The following is a 13871-nucleotide window of genomic DNA, read 5'->3' on the forward strand; positions in this document are numbered from 1 at the left end:
CTGCTGTGGTGGGAGGGAATTAGATTCTATACGTGGAAAATTATAACAAGTTTATAAACTTGTAAACTATGTAAACTTTATAAACTATGGGGTCATCTTAAATTTGGGGTTGTCTTAGATTCAAGTAAATTTGGTAATAAACTTTACCTAATGTTGAACTGGGTATCTCCGTGAACATCTCTTTAGTGATCTGATCATTTTTATTGGTGATGAACAAACACTGAGGAAGAAGATCAGTCTTGATTAATTTCAGATAAGCAACCAAATTTGGATGGGAGTTCCTCTTTCATTCATTTTGTAGTGTTGTTTTGCAAGTATAAGCATTAGCAAATGTCAGAGAGAAGAATGTGCTGCTTCTCTCTCCCCAACATATCCCTCCTAGGGATGCACCGACAAAGATTTTTTTGACTGATACTGATGGCCAATTAGTAATTAGCCATATTGGCCAATACTGATCCAATAGCCGATATGCAGCCTGGCAGCTTGGAGGGCAGCATCTGGCTGGTAAGTTGGGGGGATGGGGGCGGGGAAAGGGCGTGGGAGAGGGAAGGACCATGGGGAGACAGATCAAGGGCCCCATGGTGAGAGAGGGAGTAGGGCAGGGGCAGGTGCTGCCCAACCTGGGCGACGGTGGCTTGTCTGGGGCGCACAGGGGGGCATCTCCTACTGCTGTGTGCACCCCTAGGGGAGGCATTGGGGGCATGTACCCCCTGGATTTGTGCGTGGGGTGAGGGCGGGCTGTCCACTGTGGGCTGGGGCCAGGGGCTGCGCCAGCCCCTTCCTGGCAGGGGCTGGACCAGGGCTACAGCCACCCCAAAATTTACCATATCCCCCTTGCCCACCATAGCTTCCCCTCCCAGTGCTACTGCCTGTCCTGCCCTGCCCCTACCTGTCCTGAGTGCAGCTCCTGGCCCTGAGCCTGCAGTGGGCTGCCCACCTTCACCCCGTGTAAAAATCTGGGGGGCATATGCCCCCCATGCCTCCCTAGGGATGCGCACAGGTGCGGGGAGCTGCTGCCCCCTCCCCACCACCCCACGTCCCCCCAGATGATCTGCCTGCGGCTGTCTTGCGCCCCATCTTGGCTTGGCTGCACCTTCACCTACCCTAGCCCCACTCCCTCCCTCACCATGGAGGCCTCGATCTGCCCCACCACACCTCTTCCTCCCCACACACTTACGGCAGGAGGTTGCTCTCCAAGCTGCTGGACTGCATTCCTGGCCATGTGACTGCGGCATTTATTGGTGACATTATCAGTTACACCAGCCAAAAAAGCCTATTGCCAGTTATATCAATTTTCCTTTTATTGGTGCCGATACAATATGGACTGATATATTGATGCATCTCTAATCCTTGTGTATTCTTTAACAGTAAGAGTCTAGCTGAAAGGGCCAGGTTTTGTGTTTTCTCAAAGTATAATCATAGGTCATTTGCGTGGGGGGTTACTTTTCTGAATTGTCAATCTTTTGGGGTCATGGAATTAAAAAATGGGTTGTAGGTTTGGTGTCTTCTCTGGGAAAAAAAAGTGGGGGCAAAACCCTCTCCCTCCTGAAATCACTAGCAAAAATGCCATTGACATTAGTGGATCTACGATGTTTCCCATCATCCTGTTTAAAATCCAAGGACATAAGCTTGTCACGTAGAAGACTAGGTTGGCTGTGCTGCTTTTATTCTTCTTTCAGTATGACAGAACTGGTTGTAGTGCTGAAGTAATACAGTTTTTAGCATTCATCTTATTACTGACAAGAATATTATTTTCTCTTTCTAGGTCAATGTACTTTCACATGCACATACTAGGCCTCCTGGTATTGCTGGTCTTACCAGCCAGACGTCAAGACCACCCCATAAAGTGGCTTCAAAATCGGTTCACAGAAAACTCAGTTAAAAACAAGAAAGAAAAGTGATACCTCAAAGGCAAACCACTGATCTTGGGAACGCAAAGTGATGTACCAAAAACAAAAAACAAACCAAAAAAAAAAAAAAAGGAAAAAGTGCAAGAAAATAACATTATTATTCTTACTTAATTGAAAACCTTTTTGAGAAGGACAGAGAACACTTTGATAGACTGTGTTCCAGATGACTCTGTAACAAAGATTTACAGGCAAGGTTTATAATCTTGAGGGGTATTTGCTTTTTATAAACTATTTTTTATAAAATGTTTTTATATATTTAAACCTTTACATGCAGAAAGGTGGCTGTTGATCTTTTACGGAAATATACGTTTATTAAACAATTTTGAAACTGAGAATAATAATAATAAATAACTAGCAAGAATTAGATCAGCAGCTCAGTAGACTGGTGCTCAGGGCTGCTGAATCTTTGGTTTTTCTAGGGTATGGCTGCTTACCCTGGCAAGGGCCAGAGCCGTTATGTGGTATAGAGCCATAGAAATTTAGCTGCTGAGTGTGTTGTCATTGATTCCCACCTCAGCAGGAAGAGGTGGGCTATGGAGCAGAGTACATATTTCCCAAATGTTCACAAAGCCACGACTGTTGCCTGAGTTCAGCAGCGTGGATATATGTAATCTTTTGCAATGACCTCTGCTGGTATGAGGGCAAATTTGACCACTGGAAATAATTCAGATAGTTTTTCTATGACACTGTTCACACAATAGGCCAAAATCTAAATATCAAAGGGAGTGAAAAAGAAAGAATAGTCTCTGACTTGCAGAATAAAACTCTTGTAGCTGAGCGAAAAGAATAACTGTGGTGTCACTTGTCCAGCAGTACCTCAGTGTTCCTCTTCAGCTTTGGGAGTGGTCTTTTTCTTTTTAAGATCAGAATAATTGAGAAGCCAGTTAAATGTAATGCTTTAACCCTTGCAGTCATGGATGAAGCTGGAGAAGGTTGGAGAATACTGTATTCTGACTATAAGTCTACCTTTTTTTTTTTCCTCTCCAAAACAGCCGTAAAAATTGCACTTGCCATATACTTGTGATTCACCTGTAATCGGTTTCCTCCCCCAGTCTTGACTTTGGCACTTGTGGCATTTTTGTGCATGCAATAAAAATAGCAAGTCAGACACTTTTATTTTAGCATTGCAGTATGTTGCATTTTTTATTTGATATTTTTAGTGTGTTTAACCCTTTATGTCCTTTCCTTTGTTTGATTCTCCTGTGGGATTTTGTAAGGCCAGTAGCAGCTGGAGGACTTTATCCATAGTTATTAACTTACATTCAGGGGGAAAATGCTGTTCTTCCTAACACTGAACCTGAAAATGCAAGGTCAACTTATAATTGAAGCAATATGGTAGATCAGCTTGTTCCTTATAAACTCATCCGATGGTACAAAGGGATTAATTTTATAGAAGGATAACAATCAAAAACTGAAAAATACTATACAAGAACTTGGGATGTAAACAAGGGAATAAGACTCGGGGCTTCAGGGTCTGTTTTCAGCTCAGCTACTGGCTCACTGTGTGAACTTGGTCATGTTACTTAAACTTCATGCATCCCTTCTTGTGAAAAGGGATAATAATTCTCACTTAGCTCACAGGGGCATTGTGAGGTTTCACTGATGTTTGTACAGTACTTTGAGATGCACAGTACTTTTCATCTAGTTAAGTTTAAAAAAAATAAATCCAGTAAAACAGACTGTTAGGGAGGACTTCTCTCAAAACATCAACTAATTGATTTTTAAACATTTTTAATAAGTGTTTTCAGGTTGGATTTTCTCAGAATCATTTAGAAATAAAGCATTCGTCTTCCATGCCATTGCTTTTCATCATCTGTCTGAAGTGAGTCCAAAATCTATATTTTACTTTGTTTTTTGTGCCTGATTCAAATTCTGCAGAATCTTTACACTGTGGAGAAAAATGTATGAAACCAAAACCAAAGGCTGAAAAGAATTTCATTTTATTAATGGAAAGATTTTGCCTTTCTCACCCTATACATTTTAATGTAATGTATATTTCAAGGGAAGAAAAATTGGTAATTTATTTTTAAGAAGCGATGGATTAAAAGGTTGGTCTGAATAAACTGTTTTGTGTAGTGCCTTATTAATACAGAAATCTAGGGAAAAGAAGCCTGGGTTGCATGGGATGAGGTCAAAAGTCATTAAACATGTACAAAGGGAGCTAATAGCATCTGACATTCTGACCTTTAGCAGAAAAAGTGTAACTCAGATCCTGTGTTTATTGGAATTAGTGCTAAGCTCCTCTTTATTTTGATAAGAACAAGATCGGTCTGAAAACGGGGTTATTGTGTGTTGGATAGTTGTTCCATGTTGCCCCTTGGGGGATCCTTTGTGCCATGGCAGCTTTGTGGTACAGTGAAGCTGACAAAGCTAACTCAAGTCCCTGCTAGACCCACTTAAAAGGAAGGAGTTTATCATTGCAGAGTTTCCTCTGAACACTTTTGTCAAGGTGGGAAGTGAAGTACACTTTGCAGATTCCCAGCTCTGTGCATATGCTGAGGTGGTTTTGAATGGTACATGTGAAAGCAATATATTATCTGCATCTACTCATAAGGTTTAGGAATTCTTTGGTGGATCCATACAAATATGTACTGCTTCAATGAAGAATTGGGCTTAGACCCTAATCGGAGACTAGATTGGGGTGGGCAAAGTTTGGCCCGTGGGCTGAATCCGGCCGGCAGTGGACCCCAGAGCCAGGCTCCAGAGCCAGGCTGGGATCTTGCGGCAGTGACAGCGTGGTCCAGAGCCAGGGCAGAGCTGCATTCTGCAGCCTGCATGTTCTGGGCAGAGGCGTACAGACAGTGGATCATGGCTGTGCCCTAGCTCCAGACCATGCTGTCACCACTGCAAGAAGCCAGGGCAGAGCCATGGTACTGTGCCTGCATGTCCCTGCCCAGGATATGGAGGCTGCAGATTACAGCTGTGTCCTGGCTCTGGACCACACTGTCACTGCTCTAAGACCACATCCTGGCTCCGGAGCCGCTCCACGCCCTGCTGCCCATCCTGCCAGCGCTTCTGGGGCTGGTCTTCATGGCAACCCTGGCCTTATGCTATCAGGCATCTCCATGGAAACTGGCCCCAGCCACATGGGGAGGGGCTGCTGGGAGATGGAGTCTGGCCACTGGCCGGATCTGCCATTTTGCCCACCCCTGGACTAGATGCATCAGTAGGTTAATTGACTACAGTGATACTCAGACCGATGGCTTCTGGGCCTTCTGCTTACCACCTTTTGCTTTCCAACACCTGCTGTCTGAAGGAAGTTGTTAATACTGCACTTGGCCATCTATTTTCTGTTGTTTTAAAACAAGTATATACATAACTTAGTAAACACGATAGAGGCTTACCATTTTTCAAACATTTAATCAATGCATTGCTTCCTCTTTTGAATTGGAACATGTGTGGCACAATGCACATGGTGTTTGTTCCTTTCTGGTTAATCCTTGTTGCTTATGTGGCCCTTAGCCTGTCAGAACTGAGTGCCACTAGTATGTAGCCTTTAAAACAAATAATCTTCCAGTCCTCTGGAAGGATTGCCTGGTGATCTCCAGGACTGCTGACCCTATTCTGCCTCCTTTCTCACTCAGAATTCAAAGCATTATGTATGTTATCAAGGATTTTCCCCCCAGCTCTTCATGAAGCAAAAGCTGCTTAACTCTAATTCTTACTCTTTATGCCATGTAGGTCCCAACTCCTACAATGTCGTGGATTAGTCTGGGTGAGTGAGCAAACCAATCTCCTATCATAGTTCCTCCTTACAGTGTTAGTTCTGTGATTAAAACTTGAACCCTGGCTTTCAGCTCAACTAAAAATGTTCATGTGGATGTTAAACTACCCTAGATATGTTACCTGAGTTGCAGCTGTGTTCTGAAAAAGAGCAATGTTAAATTACAAACAACTTGGCTTTGGGAATTCAGTCCAAAACACTGCAAGCCTAAGCATTGACCAAGTGTTTTGTAAATGATCTAAATGATTTTTGCTCTGCTGCATTTGGTTTTCTAGACCAGTGATTTTCAACTAGGGTGCCACAAACGCTATATGTGATTCACAAAATAAACCTGGAGATCTCAAATAGGAATCTATAGTGTTAAAAACATTCTGACCCCTTGTGGTCTTTGAGTTCTTTGCAACAGAAGAATTTATTATTTTTTCCATTTTCTGAGGGAGCTTTGAGTCTGAAAATGTTTCAAACCACTTCCCTAGACTAACGAGCTCACTGGAATCCTGTTGTGATATGGTAATCCACTTGTGGTTTTATATATTTGTAAAATATGCCTTTTTAAAGCCTATGAAATAAACTTTTCCTGGTCTACAAAATGGCTTTCTAAATCTGATGCATTCTGTCGTCCCTAATTTCTTTTCAGATCATTCATTTCAAATGTGTTTTTTTTCCCCATTGCTTTGCAAGATGTATTGATAGTGATATTACGCCCATGGGAACGATAATATAAAATGTTCCCACCAGTGGGAATGATGACTTGTCATTGCACAGCAACTTACATCTATTTTGTACAGGTGTAAGTGACTACTACGTGAAATATGCAAAGAAGGGAGAATGGGTCATTAATGCACAATACTGGAAAATCTGTTGAAACTAGTTATTGCCCTTGCTGGTCTCTAATTAGAAAGCTATACAATGAGAATGATCTTAAAAGTGATTAAGTAAAAACAGGATTTGGGATCCAAGCCATATATTAATAAGCTGTAGTCACTGTCTGGGCTCAGTCTGGAGCTGAAAGCAGAGGGAGACAGAAACTATTGAGAGATTATCCAGAAACAGAAAGATGAAGATGATGTTTGTGTATGTGTAAGAGAAATAAGGAGGCTGAAACAGAGCTGGAGAAACTGGACCCTACACAAGCTGAGCAAATGTTCTTGTTCATGAATAACTTAAACTGAGCACTCATTTCAGCTCCTGTTTATCAGCACATGCTCTTCTGCGTAAGACAGAACTGAGGTATACTTAAGAGAGAGAGGTGGTGCAGAATGGAGATAAAGGCTGAAACTAGTATTTCAGAGAAAACTAAGCAAAAGGAAAAAAAAGAGGAAAGGGAGAGAAGGAAAGTGGCATTCATGAATAAAAAAATATAACAGGGCTGGCACTTACAGAAAGAGTAACTCTTCTCAAACAGTTTCCTCACTATATTAGAGGCACAAGTGTACTTTAATTTACTGTCTACTATGCATTTTTCCTTTTTCCGCTCTCTACTTGGTTAGATTCCTGCATGTTCTCTTGTAGCATGCCAGGGCATGGGGGCAGGATGCTGTGGGAGGGAAGTTAGGCAGATTTCTTTCCTTTTCTGAGTGCTCCTTTCTCTATGCTGCACATTTGCTTAGGTTTTAGAATGAGGTAGGAGGGTAAGAAGGCTCTAAACGTTCAATTTTCACCCTATTTGTTGGTGAAAAATTGTGATGGCCTCCCCAGTCATAATCCTGCATTTTGATGGGATCTATTTGTTTTTTTAGATTTATTGGGTGAAATCCTAACTCCACTGAAGTCAATGGCAGAATTCTTCTCAACTTCAGTGGAGTTGAGAGTTCACTCATGTAAGGTATTTATCACCTTTGTATTTGTCCACTGAAGACTTGTGAGTAAAATGCAGAGCTTGTTTGAAAGGGATTTGCTGAAAATTTGATTCTAACATTTCAGAGCAAATCATGGGAAATTCCGTTTGTTTGAATATGTGGTGGGGATAGGAGGGTGAAATCTCATCTCATCACCCAGCATAAAACTGTAGCCAAAGTTAAAAATTGAACCATGTTACCAGTACCATTTAAAACTTCCCAAAGGCACCTTGAATTGGTGTACTTACTGTGCTAGGCATATTCTATCCCAGTACCAAGCTTCCCCTGAAAGATTTGCCAGTAGGTCTCTTCCAGTAAAAAGGTCGTCTCAAATGCATTATCAGGCAATTTCTTTCCTCCCTCCCAGAGATGATAATAATAATATACCAACTGATTTGCTCTTGGTGAAAATTGGGTAGCCATGTAATCTCCTGTTGCTCTAGCATAAAGTATAAAAGTATCTGCTTGTAAGGTTTATGAATAAGGTCCTCTGTGTGTCCGTAGACAAGGATAGCAAGAAAGCGATGCTGGGAGACTGCAGATCTGAGCATGAATGATTTTGCAGCAAGCTAACAATTCAGTCAGAAAGGGAGGAATTTTCATGATACCCTACCAACCATTACTGGGCATAGTGGAAAGCAAAAACTGTGCCCTCCAAGATAGTTAACCCAAGATAATTTTTTTCTGATAAATTGCATACTTTTTACTGATTAACCAAACTTGTTTACTGATGTATGTTTTATTGACATAATGTAAATATAACCCTTCTGCCAGGCCCTGGACAGGGGTCAGGTTCAAATATGGGGATTTATACTAATCCCAGTAAAAATAAAGTTTGGTTGTCAGTAAAATGTTTGCAGATTTATCAATAAAACAAAAAAAGTTTTCTTGGGTTGTCAGTCCTGCTTGGCTACAGCAGTGGGTTACCTCGTGCTGCCCCCATACCCAAGGGTACCCTACTTCCCCCCGCCCCACCCATACCTTGTGCCCCTGAGCTCATCATGCTGTTCCTCCCAGCACACCTCCAGGCCTTTCCCCCACTGACCGCATCCCAGCATGAACTCCCAAAGAACAGCTACTGCCTGCCTACCTGTAACCCACAGTGTTACAGGAAGATTGGACGCAGCAGCAGCAACATCACATCAGTTGGGGGAAGGAGATTGCTGTGGGCGCTCCCACGATCCACAAAGCCCTGACAACAGCTCTGTGCAGGGTGCTGTGCTCCTGTTCAGACACCAGGTAGCACTGATCTGTTCTGTCTGTCCTTCAACACTGCCTTCACTTTCTTTCTGATGATGGAACTTCTGTCAAGCTCCCGTTGCTTAGTTAATTTACAACTCAATTTTTTTATGGATTTTATGAACAGGTGTTTTTAGTCTATTTTTTTTTAGTCTGTCCACAAACTTATGGACAGGTGGCAATCTTGGAATGTCCCACAGGGTGCTGCACTCCCACTCAGACACCAACAGCGCATCCAGATAAGCACGCACATGGTTTGTGGCACCACAGACCTGTCTGTGGCTCTGAAAACTGCACATGTAGGCATTTGCCACACTACTAATTTGCAGTGCAGTGGGTTTTTTGACATTGGGATATCCTGCAGATGCTCCCTATGCCTGAAGAAGGGTGTTTGCTGCTGAAAGCTTGCAAAGAACGATTTTTTCAACTATTTAGTTGGTCTAATAAAAGATACCACATTTACCCAAAGAACCTTGTCTGCCTATGTTCTTAGACCAACATGGCTACAACAAACACCCCTGAAACATGGAATATCTCATTTTTATATGACATTTTCCAAAGCACTGGACATCGCATATTTTTCAAGAAGGCTACTTTGTAAAACAAATTTCAGAATTACAAATGCACGTATCTCTTGTGGACGTTTGCTAAGGAGTGTTCCATTTGGCACGCTATAGAAAAAAGAAGCAAAGCTGCAAGTTTCTCTGTGATATATTTGTGTCTCTTCACTGATATGGGATGGGCCTGGTACTTTCTTAGCATCAAATGTAGCAGAATCATTTGAGAAATTTCTGTAGGGGAAAGCATAGCTGAACGCTTTGGTTCTTGCTAATCTAGGGCAGGTAAGCTTGTTAAAGGGCAAAATGCTTGACTGCCACCATCACTGTGGTTGAAGCTAGCATGCAGAACAAGTGAAAAATAAACCTGGAAACCATTTATTTTTCCAACATCTCTGAAGCCACACTAGAACTATTTATTTTAGATTGCAAACACTCAAAAATGGTTGGCCTTTGAAATGTCTGCACGATTGGCCTGACTTGTATCCTTGGTTGAAAGCTGAGAACATATTCCTGATGTGTGGGCATCATTTCAATGTGTTGGTCTGTGACCCCTCATATTGACCAAGCCCCTCTTTTAACAAATGTGCTGAGTAAAACAGCAGCAGGGTTCCAGTTTTCTCCAAGGCCCAGCTTTGTGGGGTAGCTTGGACAGGAAGCTTAACCAGCCTTGCCAGATTTAAGTAACTGCTTTAAGCTAGCTCTTGTTTTTAAGTAACTTTTTTAAGTTGCAGGTGGTAACTGTGGGTTCTGGCTGCATGGAAGTTAGTGAGCTCTGAAGCAATATAAAGTAGGTGGATGGAAGGTGAGTGTCCTATTTGACTGAGTCTGTTTCAAGACTGCAGACATGCCCTTTGGCGTCCTAGTTGTCTCAAAACCAATCAGGTTTAATACATGAGGTGAATGGCACTGGAAGAAGAGGGAGAAAGTATATTAACAATGACAATATTTAGCAACCATACAACACTTAAATAACCCTTTTAATTCTTTAAGGCATTTTGTAACATTAATTGGCACTACTGGCATCAGAGAGACAGGAATAATGGTCATGTCAATCATGGTAATAATTACAAAGGAAAAACACATTTCTGTTCTATCCTGAATGCACAGGCATCTACCACAAAGCTGCAATATAATGATTCATGCTGTGTAAAATGGAGAAGTATAACCTGCATGCTTGATCTTTCAAAGTGGTGTGCTACCTTTTCCATTTATGCTACCATAAATCCTGTGTTTAGAGCAGTACATCTCCGATGGAAAATTAATCTGATCTGGAGAACAAATGGGTACTCAGAACTACCTTCATAGTGAAAGCCTTGCAAAAGCATCCTTATATGCAGTAGAAATAGAGGGTATAAAGCAGGAGTGGGCAAAATGCGGCCTGTGGACTGAATACGGCCCACCAGGCCATTCTATTTGGCCTGTGGGGCCCCTAAAAATTTAGAAAATTAATACTTATCTGCCCCTGGCTGCTTGCCAAAACTCAGTCAGCAGCCCTCCGCCAGAAATAAGTGCCTGCTCCGGTATATAGTGATGGGTCAATTCAATGTTGAAAAATAGCTAGGCTAAGAAGACTTCCTTTTCTTGAATCTAGCTAGTTGAATAAACAACAGACAGATCTATCCACACTGTCTAGATTTTACTTGTTGACCTAGTATGAGGTCACGTTCTTGCAGTTTAGTATTAGCCCTGTTGGTTAGACTTCATGCCAGCACCTTGCGTGTTGCTTAACTGGTCTCAGGATGTGCATACACCGCTATAGGAAGCTTGCTAGCTTTGTAGGCATACCTGAGCTAGCTACTCTGAGTACCTTTGCCAACACATGCCTCACAGCTTGTATCAGACAATGGATACATACTCAGTGTCTGAAGCCCATCTTGTCACAGCTTCCTTGCTAATAACACACCACTCTACCCAGATTAAAGTTTGCTTGGGCACATCTTTTGGAGCTGCAGTCGCATGTCTGAGCTGCAGCGCAGACATACCTTAGCATTCCTCTTTGTGTTTTATTCTCTTTTGGATTCTCAAACTTACTAGCATTTATCCCAACCACCCACTATCTCATTATAGCTGATTGGTACAGCAGCTTTCGGTGGGATTGATCATGTGGATAGCTGCAAGGGTACAGAAATGTTTGATCCTAGTCTGATCCTAATCACCTTTGTACCTTAACACAAAGTGGCTCTCTTCTCTCTTCTACTTCATAACCTAATTCTGTTTTGTTCTGTTTTGTTTTGTTTTTAACTAGCTGTTTGAGAGGGAACAAATGAATCACACTGATTTGGGAAGGCATTTCTATTCCTGATACCTTTCAAATGTACCAAACTAACTAGAACTCTGATCCTGGAACTGTGCTACTGTGAGAATCAGGTTAAGTATAGCAGAGTCTTTTATCCCTAACTATGTGGGGCAGTGACATCTAGTGGCAAGTATAAGCAAGTGTAAGATAGGAAAGAGCTACTTGGTTCGTTTGACATCTAAACATTCCTCCAGTTAGTGAAGGATTGTTTCTTACAATATATATTTTATAGTATTTTATCCAGTCTCACTGTAAGTGACTTAAATTATGAGGCAAGTACTATTTCTATATATAAAAAACAATGTTTCACAGGTGGATGTATGCCTTTCAAAATGGTTGCAACTGCCATGCAATTTTATTGTTCTACATAAACGATTTGTAATAGTGTAATTAAAGTAGATCCCACTGTGTGTGTTGTCTCGGACAGCCAAAGCCGACTTGAGGTGATTCAATAATTACTCGTTCGTCGGGGCGGGCTGGTGAATAGAGAGGCCGAGAAAGCTTTATGGTTGTAAAACTTTACTTACGTCGCTTGCTGTTGCGACAAAAACGGTCCGGTCGTCTGAACAACTATGTTAGTTGTTCCAGCTGGCAGGGCTCAGGCCAGCACGTCCATCTACAAATCAGGCCGGCAGGGAAAAGGATACGTCTGGGATTGCGCTCGGCGATGGGGAGAAGAATCGATAGGTGATCAGTCTATCGATCAGCTCAGCCACGAGTCGGATCTCTTCAGAAGCACTCTGCAGCGTGCTCAAAGTTCTCCGACTTGGGCGGAAGTCGCGCTAATTTTTAAACGCCCAGCAAGCCAATTACCAGCCGCCACGTGTGCATAATTTAGAACTGGCCAATAGCGGGACACAAATTTACATTCGAATGGCGGGAACTCTCTTGCACCAGGAGTTTTCTGCAGCAACAGAAAACCTTTACTTTGCAAGAGGCTCTCATGTGGCGGGAAAATTCCACCGTGCCGAGGCACCAAAACCACTGGGTTGTGACGTGTGTGTGTGTGTGTGTGTGTGTGTGTGTGTGTGTGTGTGTGTGTGTGTGTGTGTGTGTAGATGATTTCCTTGATACGGCCAAGAATGTTCTTTTCTTCATAGTCTATGACTTCCTAGTGCTCTTGCCTATCGTAGCATCCTTTTTCTCTTTAACAACCCTTAAATAGTGTAGCTATTCCATTATTACCAGCCCTAAGAGCTCAAATATTGTCAGAACCCAGAAAAAAGTATTTAAAAAACAAAGGTAGTTATATTCCCCTCCTCCCATCACTGCCACAGCATCTGAGCCCCTTGCTGTCTTTAATGTATTTATCTTCCTAGCACCCCTGTGGAGTAAAGAAGTTCTGTTATCTCCATTTTACAGATGGGAAACAAGTAGAGCTGCTCTGGAGTTTTTTAAAGCAGAAAATTGCAGAGAACATATTTTCTTGAGAAAACTTTTGGGTCCAGGTTGGAATTTCTGGCCAGAACTGAAGACAGACTTGCTCCCTCAGTATAGCCAGTAGATCATTGGATACAGCGACAGGCAAGGGAGTGTACCAGCTATGAGTCTATTAGTCTGGTGAGGTGTGGGGTTTTTTTTGCCTTCCTTTTCCATTAAAGGTCTCGGTTTTGTTTTACCTCAAAGGAGAACCAGTTGCAAAAGACTCAATTTTTTTTTCCCTTCCAAAAAGAATTTCTGACGTTCCGGATAGCTCTAAAACGGAGGCACAGAAATGAAATGAAGTGATGTGATGTGCCCAAGGTCACAGAAGAAGCCTGTTAGTGACTTGAATACAGTTCTGTTAATGGCCTAATCATCTGACCACCTTTCCTCTCTTGGATGATCATGTATGTTGGCCTGCCTTCTGTCTTTTTGAACTTCTTGAATGCCCTTACTCTGTGCGATGATTAAGGCTTAAAAATTCAGCCTTAAGTGTATGAAAAATGCCCATGCATAAAAATGCCAGGGTATCCTGGTTCCCCTTTTTCTCACTGGACATGTCTACATGTACTTCTACAAACATCTAAACTTAATGTGCATTGGCTTAATGTGCATTAAGGTGAAAGTGTCCACATAAGCACATACTAATGCCCATTAACACAGGTGTGTAGACTGACTCGGGACTAAAGGTAATGGACACACTGCATTAATGCTCATTAGCACATCTATACATTTGCTAATGCAATGTAACTATTTGCGCATAGATTTAATACCTGCTTTATGCAGGTATCAAATTTAGGTTTGAATAGCCTTAAATTGCCATTTTAAGGCACATTAAGGGTCTGCATGTGTAGATACACTCATGTGTGCACAGCCCTTCCT

At 42.1% G+C, this 13871-nt stretch overlaps 1 protein-coding gene across 4 annotated transcripts in view; it reads left to right on the top strand.

Moving 5' to 3' along the window:
• MBOAT1 (membrane bound O-acyltransferase domain containing 1) overlaps positions 1 to 3973 on the top strand; it is an 82897-nt gene extending 78924 nt beyond the window's left edge. For all 4 annotated transcript variants that reach the window (XM_059724333.1, XM_059724332.1, XM_019490553.2 and 1 more), the window contains one exon: positions 1766 to 3973. In XM_059724333.1, coding sequence (XP_059580316.1) covers positions 1766 to 1901 — 136 coding nt within the window. In that variant the 3' untranslated portion in view covers positions 1902 to 3973. The remainder of the gene's footprint in view (positions 1 to 1765) is intronic.
• Positions 3974 to 13871: the final 9898 nt, after the last annotated feature.

The sequence above is a fragment of the Alligator mississippiensis genome, chromosome 3 (assembly GCF_030867095.1).
Source record: "Alligator mississippiensis isolate rAllMis1 chromosome 3, rAllMis1, whole genome shotgun sequence".
In the NCBI taxonomy this organism is placed as follows: domain Eukaryota; kingdom Metazoa; phylum Chordata; order Crocodylia; family Alligatoridae; genus Alligator; species Alligator mississippiensis.